The sequence below is a fragment of the Vidua macroura genome, chromosome 2, assembly GCF_024509145.1.
Source record: "Vidua macroura isolate BioBank_ID:100142 chromosome 2, ASM2450914v1, whole genome shotgun sequence".
Taxonomy (NCBI): domain Eukaryota; kingdom Metazoa; phylum Chordata; class Aves; order Passeriformes; family Viduidae; genus Vidua; species Vidua macroura.
In genome coordinates, this window is record NC_071572.1 from 102554581 (window position 1) to 102571683 (window position 17103).

General features: G+C 37.2%; 1 protein-coding gene across 7 annotated transcripts in view; it reads right to left on the reverse strand.

The window, feature by feature from the left end:
- Positions 1-17103, reverse strand: part of NAA16 (N-alpha-acetyltransferase 16, NatA auxiliary subunit) — a 63338-nt gene that overhangs the window by 16917 nt on the left and 29318 nt on the right. For 4 of the 7 annotated variants that reach the window (XR_008441092.1, XM_054002368.1, XM_054002374.1 and 1 more), the window contains exon 9: positions 15995-16101. The exons of 1 other annotated variant lie outside the window; for it this stretch is intronic. Coding sequence is in view for 4 of the 6 variants with exons in the window: in XM_054002368.1 (XP_053858343.1) it covers positions 15995-16101 (107 nt within the window). In the remaining 2 variants the exon portion in view is untranslated. Of the gene's footprint in view, positions 1-5810; positions 5983-14275; positions 15125-15994; positions 16102-17103 lie in introns of those variants that run through there. 2 more of the 7 variants (XR_008441103.1, XM_054002401.1) reach the window with 2 other exon arrangements.

Consider the following 17103-nt stretch of genomic DNA (forward strand, 5'->3'; position numbering starts at 1 on the left):
GGGTCTTTCTTCAGGCAGCAACTGACAGAACCAGAGGACAGCCTTAAGATGTGCCAAGGGAAATACATGTTGGATATTAGGAAAGTCTTTTACAGAAAGGGTGCTAAAGTGCTGGAATGGTCTGCCTGGGGAGGTGGTAAAATTGCCATCCTTGGATGTGTTTAAAAAAAGACTGAATATGGCACTCAGTGCCATGGTTTAGTTGAGGTGTTGGGGCATGGGTTGGACTTGATGATCTTGAAGGTCTCTTCCAACCTAGTGTGTGTTCTATGTGTTAAGGACAGTCACTTTATTCTCTTTCAAGCAGTCCACTGCAGCCTACTCCTAAACAGCAAACAGTGTCTCTAAGAAGATGATGTTGCTGTCTCAGAAAATAGTTTCACCTCAGTGTCAAATCTACAAGCTTCTTAAATATCAGTGACTAATATGGTAGTGTAATATTGTACCTTGATCTTCTAACAGAATTCAATGCATTCTCTAAGTTTGCAACCCCCTTTAGATGGAGACTCTTCCATGTGGGAAAATTTTGGCTAATCCTTCTCGTAACCTCCTACAAAGGGCTAGAGGAGAAAAACTAGACAACAGTTTTTCAGCAGGTGACATAGCAATGCTTCTCTTAAGCAACTTCTGGGTACTTATTTGGTAGTAATTAGAGCAGATAGGTACTGGAAAAATAAAAATGTCACAAGAATCTCACTTACTCAGGTTCACCTGTCTCACAAAGCTCCTGATCAAAAATATAAGAGAAGGATGATATAGAAGAATCATTCTACATTCAAAAGCCATCTAGTATCAGACTGGAAAAAACAGAAAGTCTGGGTGCTTCTTATTCCCTACCTATGCAACAGAACTCATTTGAGACATCCAATCCTGAAGTACATCAACCTTCAGTTGCAGGAAAAAGACCTGTAACATTCAGGAATCAAAACTGCCTTGGTGTTACTGAGCAGGTATCTTCCAAGTAGTTAGCAGCCTGAAAGTTTAAACACTAACTATATTTTGGCACAAGGATCGGATATATTCTCTATGGGCAGGCCCTTCATTTCACAGATCGTGCTACATGGAGCATTACTTTCTGAATTTCAATATGCAGATAATTTTAAAGACAACTGTAGCACTTTCCTAAGAAGGGCAATGGTTTGCTACCAAACTTTTTTCCCTCCTTCAAAAGAAGGGAGTAATTTCACAAGAATATAATCTTATATTGATGAAGCACTTCTACTGTTCTAGCAAAAGGACATCTAATGCAGAAAAGCCTGGAAAAGAGAAGGAAAACAGCTGGAAGGAGGGTATGCTCTTTATGAACTTGCTTATCCTCCACAGGAGGAAGGTATTCTGTGCTGTAAAATAAACAGGATGATTCCTAAAACAGATGGTCTCTAATCTGGAATCTGACAATCTCACTGAGATGGCAGGCAACTTCTTATGATTCAAAGTGTTGATATGGGTGGTCTTCACCACTGAGAAGATGGATTTTTTCACGTGGTTCTGAAGCTCTGAAGCAGGAGAAGGAATGCAGAAACCAACCTGCAGAGGCAGTATTTCCTTATGTTGCATTTTCACTTAAGCAAAACGATGCACACAGGGGAAAAAAGAGCATGTGTTCTTGCCCTTCAAGGAAAGGTTATGTCATCTGTCCTTGAAAGTTGGGATTGAACTACCTTTCCGCTTAAGTAGAGAATTCTCCACAGAAGCATCTTTCCTGAAGAAAACTTGTTTCTTGCAGATAATGCATGGTGCTGACAACATTGGTCCTGCCAGTCACAGAAACTGATCCCAAAGCAGCGCTTGCTTTATCAGCAGCAAATCAAACATCTCTGAATCAAGTTAGTACTTATTTTTGAAAAACCAACTCCTCAGATGCAAAAACTCCACTTGAACAGCAGAAAAATATGTCTAAAAGCTGAATAAATCAATCCCTAGATTTACATCTCAAAGTACGAATGAATTTTTCCAGTATCTCCCTTCACTGGCTTTGTTAGTAGTGGTGTTGAAGGTGAAAGCTTTCTGGTTCCACAAGAATAGCGTTCTTTATTGAGGAATATGGAGTTTTGTTGAGTCTGTGACACTGCTTTTCCAGCCCAGCAGAATCCATTAAACTTATGCCTATTTGAGAAATTGAAAAATAGCTGCACTTACCAAAATATCTAAACCATCTGTATCTAGGTATCTCCATACTGACAGATTGAGATATTTAGAAACCATTTGCAAATGGCTTTGCTACAGAGTATCCAAAGGAAACTGATGTTGTGCTGCTTCAAAATAGTCAGTCCTCATCATCTAGGAAAAATGGGATACCTAGAGACTGAATGACAAACAGCCTTTTAACAGCAGTTTGAGTGTTATTCTTGTGCCAGAAAACCACGCTGACATTAACAGAAAGTCCTTGTGACCAAATTAGGAATATCTTTCACAATATAAAGAAATATCTAGTGGACGCCCTGAGGCAATACTCTAAATGCCTCTTGGGGAATGGAGAAGCAACAATAAAAACAATCCACAAGAGTCCTATGTCAATACTTGAAGTCTTTGCTACAACAAGATTTTATCTAAGAGAGTAATAAGAAGGTGTATGAAGAGGTATCAGTACCACATCATGCAGAAGTGGTATCAATACACCCTGAATAACACTTATGAGCTTAGTACCAAATAAATTAAAACTAAAAAATATAATGCAGTTGCTAGCTCAGAGTTCTGAAGAAGGTTTTTGATGATAACATTTTGAACAGGGTTTGCAGTTGGTCTATGGCACACAGTTAACACCAAACCAAGCCCTTCTTGAGCTTTCTCCAGTATCAGCCCATTTCTGAGACAGTGCTAATAATTCACACACACACAAAGCCAGCCAACACAACAGAGCTGAAAGCTGAACCCACAAAAAATGAAGATTCCCACTATAATAATAAGCTGGTTCCTTGTTCTTCTTTTGATTCTATGGTCTCCACACCATTCTAAACTGAACCTTCCCCAGAAACAGCTTAGCACTAGAAAAAGCTCTGACACAATGACAGCACAAACAAGAATGTCTCCTGCTGCTCACAGAGACACTTTCATAGTCTCCCTGGAAAAGGTTATTTGATGGCTTGTGATGGATGAGCCCGACATACAGCCTGGCAAGGAACTTGTAGTCCCTTTTTGAGAAGGGTCTCTGGAAACACTGTGACGGAGGATCCCAGGTTCAGACTCAGTTAAGCTCTGCCCATATGGGAAATCTGCAATCTGAAGTTCCCATCCCTACAAATGCTGATGCTCAGATGTAAATTTTCAGGCATGTAGAAATACTTTAGAATGGTAGCAGAGGCACACTTCTGATAATCTCTATCTAGCATGGCCCCATCACATTATTAATGGTATTTCAGTCCAGGGCATTTTGACCATACCTTTCCGGATGGCAAAGGGAAGGAAGTTCCAAATAAAGAAGCTGCCAATAGACTCAAAAAGAAAAAAAAAAAAACCTCAAATTCCTTAACTACATGGGGGTGAAAAGGGCAGGAAGAAAGGGCAGCTACACTTTTTCTAAAGTGTTTAACTACAGTCTAATGAAGAGAAGAACATCTTCATCTATAGCCAAGAGGTGATTGGCATAAATTGAGATCTACTTTTTATCCAGACAAAGAATAAAACATGCCAAACACACAAGCCAGTGTGCTCCACACAAAAGGTCTGAGTTCATGCTCTCCCAATGTGATCTATACAGGAAGGTGTTCATGGACAGCCACCTAAAAAGTTGCATTTCCTATGACTTACAATTCTATATAAATTAATATCTAAGGTCACAGCATCTATAAGCTTAGACAGTTTAGAGAAGAACCAAAAAACTCTGCAGCAAGGCTCAGACTGGTTGATTTTGATTTTTTTCTATAAGCAACATTTCTCCATTATTTAAAAAAATGTCCCATCTATCTGCTTTCAAACATATGATATTAACATTCAGATTTATCAGTGTAAAAAGTAAAAGGTGTAGGGTATGCAAATGACTGAATATTTCCGCTTTCAGTCACAGCACTATACACTAACTTACTTGCAACTGCTTCCTTTGTCTCACATGAAAAGTTTCTGCTCCACAACTTTTTATATAGCAGACACAGATTTCCCTCATCCAATGTGCTATGAACAAGCCCCAGAAAATATTCAAATAAATTATTCCAATTGTGAAAGCCTAGTCAGCCTCATACAGACAACTTCCATTGCTTGCATGTTAGGCTAACATCTGAATGCAGTAAAAAAAAGTCACAATCAAAAAATATTCTACAACCTTCACACCATGAAAATCAAACCAGGAAAACAGGGCAAGCAGCCTTTTACTTAACACAAGTCACCTTAAATTTCTTGTTTATCTTTGACATATACAGATATCAAGGATGTAGCTTTACTGTTTTGTGTAACACCCAATGAAATAGTTGCTTTAAAACTAACAGCAATCCACATGTAGGTACATCTCTGTTTTCAAATTTGTTCAACTGAGCCATCAATACTCCCTTCTGCTTCCCTGAGAAAATGATTTTTAAATGCGTGCATATGCTTATGTTACACAGGGAAAGACAAAAATACATAAATTGCAGAAAAACACACATCTTAGGGTATCATGGTTAGTCACCAACTTCAGCATTTCTCAGTGTGCTGTGGTTAAGCAGACATTTACTCTCAGTAATTTTGCCATAGGGCTACCAGCTTGTAAGGACTGGCTAACTATAAAGCAGTAATTTTGCACTACCATATTTAAAACCATTGGTGCCCAATGCTGCTAGCACTGCTAACAGCTAATCTTGAAATAAAACAAGTGATACTTTTTCTAGTGTCAATAGCACAAATGAACACACAGGCTGTCTGAAACACTAAATTCCAGAAGAAAAAAAAGTCCTCCATTTATCCAAGTGAGTCTAGTTTGCATTTGTCATTCAAAATTAACTTGTAACAGCTATTCTGTGTGCTTGCTCTGGTGAAGCAACGTGCCCTTAAAAATAATGCTAGGTAAAAGCATAATCAATTGGAAAATTTATAGCAGCTGTTGTACAATAGAAATACAAACTCAGAGCACATCAATACTCTGTCTAGGATGACACTGTAGTCATCACACAACTCATTTAATGAGAATCTGGTTTTCTGAAAACTTTTGGACAGGTCTGGGGACTGCACTAAAGAAAGAAAATAATTTCACATATAAATCACTCAAACTAAAAAAGCTCTCCTGAGAGAATAGTTCATAAATCAAATGCTACACCTGTCAGCTCCTAGCTCACCTGTTACCTCACAGACCTAAACTGTCAGCCATCAGCATGTTTTACACTACCCATTCTCACTGTAGAGTGGAAGCATTGTATCCTTGCTGTACCTACAATGATATTTCCAAGCCTGCTCCATCCTCTATTTATTTTAAAATATTTCCTTACTCCTCCTTATGATCCAGCAGCACAATACAAATGCTATCTTTCACTATGAATATACCAGTTGCCAGCCAGATCCTGGGTAAGTCCACTTACCAGATCACCCCTCCTGGAATTTTAACTCAAAGACAGTACTTCCTAAACACTTGAAATGATGGAGCCAGTATGAACAAAGGGCTGTCCTTGGTTAATCTTTCAGAACGATTTCTTCTTAAAATGCAGAGTTTCCTAACAGAACTAATTGTTTTTACTTCCTTATGTAATCCACCAATAATCTGCAGAGAACATCTAACTAAAAAAATAAATAAATAAAAATCAACCAACAGTGGCAACTTGCTTTATATTGCTTTAGCTTTCCACATTAAGGAAGAAATATGCCTTCTTTCCAGAAAGGTTAAAGAAAGATCTTCACTGAAGACAGCCTACCTTCCTGTGTAGACAGTCTTACACCTTTTTTTGAGACTGTTGTTTCTGATGTTTCTTCCAGCCAGACATTTTCTCTCATCCAGTATTTCCTCACAGTCTCCATGATTTTAGATACTCAGAAAAAGGACACATGTGCACTAATGTCGAGCTTCAATGGAATCAACCAATGCACCTGCAACACAATCGACGTAAACCTTGATGTTGACTAATTGAAGATCTTCACTCTTTGGATTTTTTTATCTCATGGATACAGAGACCAGCATGTATGGGGAACCAAAGAGGATTTCTGAGCATTGATCAAGTACAAAGAGAATTTTCTGGGGAAGAGGTGAGGATAGCACTTCAAGATCCATTCCTTGTGAGGAAGAGTAACAAATGAGGCTCTTCACAGATACTTCTAATACAGCTGGACTGTAGCTTATAGAATGTGAAAATTACTTTATCTCATGAAACTGCTTATACTTCAGGTTATTAGCTTCCAGCAGAAACATTCGGCCAAGAGCCACAGTTACATTCACCCTGGGCAGTAACTTTGCATAAACAACAAAGCTCATAATAATAAAAGTGGCACTCCTAAATCCTAGTTTTTGCTTCTCAAACATACAAAGCCTACAGCTTATTCCTGACATAAAAATTATACCAACTACGCAAATTTTATTCAAGCAGAAAGCTATCAGTAGGATAAATGTCATTTAGTCAAGTACTCTTGCTAATTAGAAGCTAAAAAAAAACTGATAAAAAGATTTAAAAATCCTCCATGTTATACAGTAGGCTTTTTAAATTTAAAGTTTCACATAACTCAAGGAAACTCAGGAAAAATGGCTATACTTTGCTGATATCAATATTTTTATAATAACAAACTTGAGATACTACAGCACAAAGCAAAGTATAAAAGCTAGGAAACCACTTGTAGCATAAAAGAAAAGCCCAGCAGCTAGATAGTAAATCTCTTTGCCTGCTCAGGAGACTAAGACACCCGTATCACAGTACTTAAATTTACACACAGACTATATTGTGTTGAGACATCTTGTAAATGCTCCATGTTTCTCAGCATATAAAAAACCCCATATATACAGTCACATTTCAAAACCTTTCATTCACACAGTAGTAGTTTAGGTGATTATTCCAAAAAGTCTCAACAAATGATGAAAATTAAATTGTTCATACCATTACAGAAATATCAACTATAAGTAAAAAAACCCTGCTTTCCTCTACAACTCTGAAATGTTACTTAAAACACAGCTTTTAAAAATATAAATATAGTAGTTATCTTGTTAATAAAACCCCCAAAATACAACCACGTAAGTTTCTTTATGTTGGATGAAGTTTTTTTATTATAGCCTCCCTGCTATCCTCCCATGTATCTCTCCTGCATAGAATTAGTTCACTGTAATTAGCCACCTACAATTCTTACTACATAGTCTTTGGTTAGAAGCCACAAAGACCAGAAATTCACTTTAAAATGCATGTTTCCTCCAAGTATGTTTATGAATTGATGATGCAAAAAACTTAGTATTTTATGGCAAGATCAAGAATATCAAGTGAATAAATCTCTAACAGCAATATGAGAACTACATGTCTTAAGTGCTCTTAAGAAACTACTTTTTTTCAGAAATAACTACAATTCTTCAAAATACATTATCATAATTGGCCCCACTATGCACAAGCACCTCTCAGATTTTTTTTTAAAATCATGTCTGTGGACTTTGCAAATTAGGACAGCTAGTATTTATTTATTTATTTTCACAGCTTTAATCCACACATCTTTTCAAGTTTGGCTTTGCAGAAACACTTTGTTGAGCAACTCCACTTTTAGCTTATTAGCATAACATACAAAGAAAAAGACTGAGTACAAATTTAAAGCTGTACAGACTCAGACACTGGTACTCAAACACTTGCACTGTTCTTTCAGCAGAAATGGCAGGGTGGAACAGACAATTGGGAATGTGAACTACTCTCTCTGCAAGTCAGGGCTCTTAAATAATCCATTCTGAATTGCATGAGACTCATAAATCAGCTCCCTAAGAACATAATCTGCTGGAGTCCTATAAATTCTGTGTCTTTTATTCTCCCCTTCAAAATACACTGTATAGAAAGAGGAAGAACTTTTCTGGAGCAGAATTTCTATATATTAAAACTCCAAGATGAGGATGACAGCTCATGGGACTTGTGTTACCACTCCCATAAAACAAGCTATATTTTGAGCTAAAGGCCATTTTCTCTTTAAACATATGGCATTGTAGTTGCCACTGTAGATCACAGTAAGGCACCAGGTACTGGGAATAGCAAATATAGGTAACTGAATCAGTTATTAAAAACTGAAGTCCTGATCTCCAAAGCACAGCACCTCATTTATAACCTCCATAGAACATCTGTCAAGTCTTAGACAACCGTGCCACTGAGCACCTCCCAACAGCTGTGCACTTACACAGTACATCAAGGGTAGGGGCAACAGCACCCTGACCCCACCAGTGCCACACCAACAGTCCCTGCTGCATAATGTTACCAACACCAGCAGGTTTGCTAGAAGAAACTGACTCCATCAGCAGAAACCTACTCAAATTGAACATGAGCTATCCGACCTGAGAAATTAATCTGGATGCAGTTATTTATTAGACTTTCATTAGTATTTTGTCCTCCACTTTTCCTTCATCATCTAGATGGGGGCAAGCTCATCTTTAGTGAGCATATGCATCAACAGCCTGGCCAAATGATTGCTGATTTCTAAGCTAGAAGTATTTTTTACACAGCTCTTTTTCTTTAATTGAGACTACAAGCAGATGATCAATGACAAAATACCAAATGTACAACACTTTCTATTAGAATTTGCACTGTGAAATTTTGCAGAAATAAAGACAGATACCATATGTGCCACTTTGAGAGCTCCAAAATCAAGGCTGATGAAGGACCATACGGAAACAATCATATGTGATCTGCAGATCACATCCTCAGCCTAAACCCACTGCACTCTTTAATAAACAACCTGTTCTTTGGCCTACCTTGAAGCATCGGTTTCACGTGCTTCATGTGACCTGTGGTGAACCATGCATTTACTCACATTTAACACAAACCTAATGTGGGTCTGCAGTTACTCAGCTGTGTTAAAAGTTAATCCATTTCTAAAAGGCAGATTCTGTGACAAGTTTTTTCCCTTTGTGAATAACTTGAAGCAAGAAATTCTAGGAAGTGATTAGGGCTCTGCTGGCAAATGGATATAAAAATCACAACTGGAGATTCCAAATTACACTATGTGGATTAGGGAGCTCAGTGCTTCTGTATACAGGCATTCATGCATATAAGCATGTCAGTCTTGACTGTGCCTTTCTGCACTGTTTGCTGTAGTGCCTCAGTCCTGTCATTTACTTACATAAAATGCCCTTGCCCTGGCACTGCAGTAGCAGTTCAGACAAGCTTGCCTGTTGGCAAATAAACGGCAACAAGCTGGTCCTGGACTTACAGGTGAAACACAGTAAGATTAAGAATCATGAAGGTTTGAAGACACCTCTACAGACTGCCTAGTCCAACTCCTTGTTACAAAACAGGGACAGCTGAAGCAGACTATTCCTGGCCCTGATCAGTCACATTTTGACCATCTCCAAGAAGGCAACTTCACTTCCTCTCAACAACCTGTTCTTATGTTTGACAACCTCTATGACAATTTTGTATTTTCTTTTGCTCAAATATTCTCCTGTATTTTAATTCATGCATGTAATACCTTGTCTCTGAGCACCAATGAGAAGCATCTGCCTTGTCTTTTTTCATTCTTGCCTTCAGTTAGTTACATACACAACATTCCATCTAAGCCTTCTCTTTGCCAGGCTGAACTAAGTCACTACACAAATATATTCCCCACTACTGGCCCCAGTGTTACCTACCTGGGGACACCAGCTGAAGTTCATGCAGAAGATGACAACTCTAAGCCTGACAGTTCAGTCAGTTTTCAGTACAAATTACTGTCTATTAAGGTGTACTTCAACATGTAGTCTGTGTTATCACAGATGGTGCCAAAAGCCCTGCTAATACACAGGATCAACTGCTGTCCCCTTGTATGCTGAGATAGTAATTTTGTTACAGAAGGCTATTAAGTTAATCAGGCATGAATTCCCCTTCATAAATCCATCCTACCTACTGTCCTTTGGTAATGGTTTCCAGGATTATTTGCCTTATCAGCTTCACAAAGATCAAGATCAACCTCAGTGGCTCATAGCTCCTCAGATCCTCCTTTTTGTACTTGAAAACAGGAGACATTTACTCTCCTCCAGACCTTAGCAAACTCCATCCATCATGATCTCTCAAAGACTGAGTAGAAGTACAATTACATTGTCTAGCTCTGCTAAGAGTTGGAGATGCATCCCAATCAAGTTTGATGTGCATATCCAGTATGTTCAGACATTCTGTCCTCCAGTACCAAGATGCATGTATTTAAGAAAGCAATTAAAGTGACACCCATATACCCTCAAAAATCACAAAAGTGATGTACATTCTCTGCTGCCTTGATATACCAAATTTGATACTTCATCAGCAACTCTTAGAAGACTACCAGAAGATTTACCAGAAGTGTTGAGCTTGAAATGAGAATCTTGTTAGAAAAGATAACAAAAAACAATGTCATGGAAGGTGCTTTGAATTTTACTAGATTCTGTCTCATGAAGAAGTGTGAAGTTGTATTTTTGTTTCTTTGCTATTTTTTTAGCATAACAGCAAAGTTGTCAATGAAGTCACTAACAATTGGTATCTTCTGTTTCTCTTTGATACGTAACAGGAATCCACTCTTGTACATGTAAAAGAATATACACAGGTATCATCAAGACAGCATTACATGCACCAGCTAGGCATCAGCTGAGCAATGCACTGCTATTCTGTTGTATGCAGTCAATTACAGAATGCATGCAGGTGCCTTGAGTCTCCTGATTTAAAAAGCGTCCTATCAGAGGAGCAAAAGCATCCAAGAAGATGAAAAGATAAATATCACCATAATCCAATGTTTGTCTTGGTGCTAGCAGATATGAAGATGCCAGTTGAGAAGGTAAAAGAAACTTAAGTACCTGCCTGGGACAGGTATTCCTCCCAGGAAGATGAGGCATGTACTGTATCTACCAATTAAAGTCATAGATGCAATACATGAAGAATAAAGTTTAAACTGCAGCTTTAGTATCAACACCACCATGATATTGTTTATCACAGAGTGTTTTGCCTTTACAGATAACTCTTACCCCAGAAATCTTCCATTTTATGATAGAAATTATCCAAATGAAGTTAATATGGGGCAAAAAGGTCTGAGAAACAAACATGGAATGAACTTCCTAGAGTTTTGTAGAGCAGTAAGACATTCACAGTGTTCCCTCAGAATGTCTTAAATAATAGCCAGAACCAAGAATGTGTTTCAAGGGTAATTGTACAAAGGCAGGCAAAGGCTGGTATTTGAGAAGTTGACCAAACTCCAGATTAGGTGAGAAAAATTAATATCAAGCTCAGAATGCAAGTTCTTTAACGCTAGTAACCTGTAGAGGAAGCTCTCAGCTCATGTTCAGATCAGCCATTACCTTTCTCCAAATCTCATGGGTGAACAGAATCTGGTGCAAAGTTCACATTTGTGAACTTTGCCTTTATGTAACCAGACTAATTTACATTACTTCATTATAACCAAGGGTTTTCATGTTTAGAAAGCCTCAGGCTGCCATATAATGAATAGAAGGAAAGCATAGTTAATTTCTTCATGACGTACAGTGGTTACTTCAAGAATCATCTGAAACAAACTGGTAGTGATGAACGTTATACTTCAAGTATTTTTTTAAAACACAAAGCCATCAAGACAGTGTTCCATCAAATGATTTCTCTAATATTTTGCAGAAAAAAAGAGATCTATGACTGAGTATCAGCAATGATGTACCACTGAATACAGTCTATATGATACTATAAACTTCCTTTGAATAAGACACTGGAAAATAGTGTAAGACTGAGTCCAGCAGTCTCTATCATCCTCCAATTGACCTTGCTTTCAGTTGGAGAGACATGGACTCTGGCTGCGTACCAGTGTAGCAAGTCAGGAAGTGATTAGTGTTTGCCTTTGGTATCTACAAACAGGGAGCACAGTAACAATTATCACTTGAGAAATAACTTGAACTCTTTACATCCTAACTCCTTTTACTCCTTTTTCATGCACGTAACGTGTACAAAATCAATTACCAATATTACAAAAAAAAGTAAGCCGACATTGACTCAAATGGCCTTTGTCCAGCTGTTCATCCTGCAATTCAATGCCCCCTCCTTATTCCAATATTAGAGTAATTTTATGCTACAGCATGGTATAGAACTGGATGCAGGATACTGAACAGCTAGCATAATTTTTTTAAGTATTTTTATATTTTTTGTATATTATTTGAAGTATTTTTATAATCAAAAGTTCTATGCACAGCACAAGACATTGATCAAGTTAAAATGACAGTACAGTTTCTAGGCAAAAGACAATTGTTAGCTTCTTTTCTTATGGCTTCTCACCCTTCAGCATGAACTACTTATGTCTCCTCCAGTTCAGGTGGCTTGACAAAGAAGAAGAAAGAGTAAAAAAGCAAATCCGTTCACATGCTACTTTATTGCAGTAGCATAGCAGCACAAAACCTGAAGAAATCACAACCTCATCTGAAGAGCTTTGAAGGATTAAACCATGTCTTGTATAACTCCCTTCTAAAACTATGGAGCAAAACTTAAGTCAGATCACTGACTTGCAACCAGTAATGGACCACAAAGTCTGAAATTGGCTCTTGCTGCAAAAGCATGCACATTAATTTACAGCAAAGCCAGCTTAATACCTTCTACACATAAGGTTCTGCAGCTCTTTTAAAGTCTGCTTTAACACAATCATCAGTGGGTTAGCAACTTCCTCCTAAGAGGCAACAGTATTGCTGGGGGTGATGAAATCCAGCACCACTTGTCCCATGTTTCACCACACCATCTCTGTTACTTTCTCAAGCATCCAAGTTTCACAGTTACCAAATCTTGAAGTTTCCTTTTCAAACCAATTGTGCAGACAAATATAAGCTTCTGCACATCACAAACTGAACACAAGGCCAACACACATGTAATTTTTTTCTGCTTCAGAATTACAGGAAAGGCATAGGTTGCATAATGCAATATGAAGCATATTTTAACTCATTAGAAACTTATTTATTAAGGAATTATTTACCTCAAAACAAGTCTTTGAGTATACACAGAGCTTTGTTGCTTTTTGGCAGTCTTTCTTTACTGAACATATTTCAGATTCTCATGTCTTTGGTTGCTGAAAGAAAGTTTCTTCCAGCAATAACCTTAAGATTACTTTTTTAATGAAACAAACAGCTTTACATTTCTCCTAATTATAGCACCCTTCTGAGATTTCACCCAAAAGATCTTAAACAGTTCTACTTGCACAGTGAAGGAAGATTAAAACCATCTTTCCTACCTAATCAAAGTAAGGCTCATTCTTTTATGAAATGATGAAGAGCAAGTTGTAATCCACACCCTTCATTACACCAATATTTGCACACGTACGTAAACAAATTCCAATTCAGTAGCTGAAAAATAACATGCCATGCACCCAAGTTGGCATTCCAGTGATTTCAGTTTTATATTTGGAGGGCATTCATTAATTCTTTCCAGAAGCAGCTGGGAAAGCTTCCTCAATGTTAGTTTCATAGATACAAAGTGCTCATGTAATAGATACCTTGGGAAGAAGCCTACCTAGCACAGCCAAAAGGCTGAGTACCATTTTACAGCAATTAGATAATAAATAACATTTTCCTGAACACATCTGACAAATGTTTGTCTTGTATACAACCACCCTTTTATCCTTGCTGTTCATGAAAGGTCACAGATTCACGTGGAGCTCTAGAAAGAAAGAACTTTCTAGGCTTAAATACCATTCATCAAGTCTTTGTATCTATGCCACTTCAAAATCCAACCACAGTTGACTGCACCAAACTGCACTTGTTTCCAAAGAAACACAGGGGTAACTTTCTGCCCAAATGATAGAGAAATCAGAATTTTGCTAGGTATTTTCTAGAAGGCATAACAATACTGACTACAATCCTCTTTCAGTCAAACCACACAAGTCATTTATGTGAGAAGCTAGTATTAAGCTCCAACTTAGACACATTAGAAGCCAAAATTTAATATTTTCCTGAAAGATATAGCACACATTAGTTTGTCACAATTTTCTGCCCTCAACCCCTACATTTTAGTAATTCTAAAATTAACTATCAGGGACTAAAATTAAAGTTTCTCTTAGTTTCAAAAATTCTTCTGTCACACTATAGCTATAGGTAAACTCAACCAAGTGAAATGTAGAAGACAGCCTGCTTTAGTAAGGAAATTATTTGAAATATGACAAAAATGCTTTTGCAGAAGTCAGCAGCACAAACAAATCCCAAGCACATTTGGAAAAGATGAAGCTCTTGATTTTAATTACTTTTTAGGATTAAGCTGGCAGTTGTGAGCAGCACTGATTTGGTATAATGAAGATGACTACCAGAAATGAACCTTTCTGTTTATTAATTAAGTTAATTAATTAAGTGCTAGAAATCTTTTCAGATGCTGAATGAGTTTATATGTATCTTTCAACATCCAGATTCTTCACACTTCAAATAGCAGAGGTTAGACTTCCCTAATATTGACTGTGCTCTATCTAGATACCCCATGTACCACAATGTAAAAAAATTCAATTCCATTTCGATTACATTGATAAGTGTGCATTTGCAATAGGCACTGTAGAAAAGCCAGTACTATACAAGTATCTTGTTTTCAACTGGGATAGAGTTAATTTGCTTCTTAGTAGCCAGTACCATGCTGTGTTTGGAACTTATAGCATGAGTACAATGCTGGTAAGACACTGATGTTTCAGTTGCTCCTAAGGTGTGCTGACACTGAAGTGAGGACTGTTCAGCTTCCCATGGTCTGTAAGGCAGCAGGGGCACAAGAAACCAAGAAGGAGCATGGCCAGGACAGATGACTGAAGTAGCCAAAAGGATATTCCATACCATATAGTGTCATGGCCAGTATATAAATGAGGAGAGTTGGCTGTGAGCTGTCAATCACTGCTCAGGGATGGGGAGGGAACGGAGAGAAATTGTTCCGTGCATCATTTGTTTCTCTTGAATTTTATTCTTCCCTCTCCCCTTCTCATTATGATTATTAGTATTATTATAGTTTATTTGGATTCAACATTAAAGTGTCCTTATCTCAACCCACAAGATTCAGTTGTTTCTGATTCTACTCCCCCATCAGGCAGGGTGCAGTGAGCAAGCAGCTGCATGGTACTTAAGTTGCCAGTTGAGGTTAAACTACAACAACACAATACCAGAATTTACTACAATTATGTCAACCATGGAAAAAGTAGAGATTACAGAAGTGTACTGAAAATTTCATGTTAGAACACTAGCAAAGAAACTCTTCGAAAGAAGAAAAATTTTAGTCCAAATAAAGGAGTAGTCACTTCTGGTTGAAAAGCTGCATGATGATGTATTTAGGGTTTCTTCAGATACAAACCCCTCTTTTTACCTAGTCATGAATGGATTAGAATACCTATAATGTTTGTAACAAAGATCTGAAGAGATGTATCTGAAGAGACTGATCTTAATTATTCTGTTTCCTACACACTTTAGCAACATGCTTTTGTTCAAAAATTTTTTTTTTATATACCTTGCTGTCAAGTTTGGAAGGATGAATTACATTTGAAACAACAGTTCTTTTGTGACAATTACACTAAAACAGAGTTTAGAAGTACAAAAATTATACACTGAAGTTTCAGCAAAAGACTGAAAAAGGAAACAAGCCTTTGTGGTAAATACTAATACATTCATGCAATTCAGAAATGTACATAGAACAATAGCCACCTTTTATTCTAAAAGCACTACTTCTGGTGACATCATAAACCATAAGTTGAAAGAATTCTGTAACACTTGCACTCAAAGCACACAAAGTTAATGATCATCTTTGATTTTTCAAGAACCTCAGTGCACTCTGCACCAATCTGACTTCAAGAATTTTGACATCAAGTGATCATTCACATATGACAAAATAACACATTAGGGAAAAAATGTTCAACAACTCTAGTTGGTAGTTTACAGGGAAAGCTACAAGAACTCTTAGATAGTCTATTAGCAATTCAATACAGAAGACTTCATTAAAACCAAATAAATACTAAATTTTACCTTTTCTGGATTGTAATATAAAGATTTCAAAGTGGTAAACAAGGGTGGGCAGCCTTTACTGAAGTTAACCCTCAGGAACTTATCCGTTAGTTCTCTAAATTTTTCACCTAGGAACAAAAGTGTGTTTGGTTATATGTCAGTGATTGCAAGTGTTATATAAATATAAGCACTAACTACTGTGCAACTCTGGATAACAGAGGAACTGAGAAACTGCAATTGAGGGCTTTAGTCTTTTCTGTTATTAATAAGACACAAATATGCTCCAGATTAAAAAAAAAAAAAAAATCAGAGTAAAATACTTCAGTTGCTAGTGTTTAGGAGTCTGCTAGCAAACATGGCAACAGTCCTCAAACCTGCAGTCTATTAGAAAGAGAAAATATTAAATGCTGACTACAGAGGACGTAGCAAAAGCTATTTAAACAAACACTGAAAACACCCTATAATATTAAGAATAGCAGTGGAGATCTTGCAAAATCATTGGAGGTTTTTATAAGTTAGACAAATATGTGTTAGGAGTAGTGCAGATATAAAGTATCCTGATTTGAGGAAGAAGGATGGATGAAATTAATCCTTTGCTACTCTTCTAGTCCTATTTTTATTAGTAGGACATGACTTGTGATATGATTGTTTCTGGAATTAGAAACAAGACTTATTGTTTCAGAAACATAAGCTCCATATCAGAATCACCTGTATCAAAATATACTTCAGGAAGCTAAAAATCTGATCCAATTATATTTTCAGTTAAAAATTACAATACTTGCAGTAAGTGCTACCTTTCTGAGAAATGCTGTTAAAAAAAAAAAAAAAAAAAAAAAAGAAAAAGCAGTACTTTGAACAGAAGACATCCAGCCAGGTAAATAACTGGTTTTCATTGCTTTTTCCTATGATGAAAGTGATTGTTTACAGCTGTGGGGGGGGGGTGATATTATTTTTATTGACTTTGTTTGCTTTGCATAGGGATGAACTTTTTCCACACTTCAATGCCTCCTCTGTTGTGGACTTCTCTAATGTTCTCAACAAGGAAGTACCACACTTCATGTAATACTAAGATTCACCCATAAAACTGACAAAACTGTTGAAATAAACTTAACTTCAATAAGAACACATTA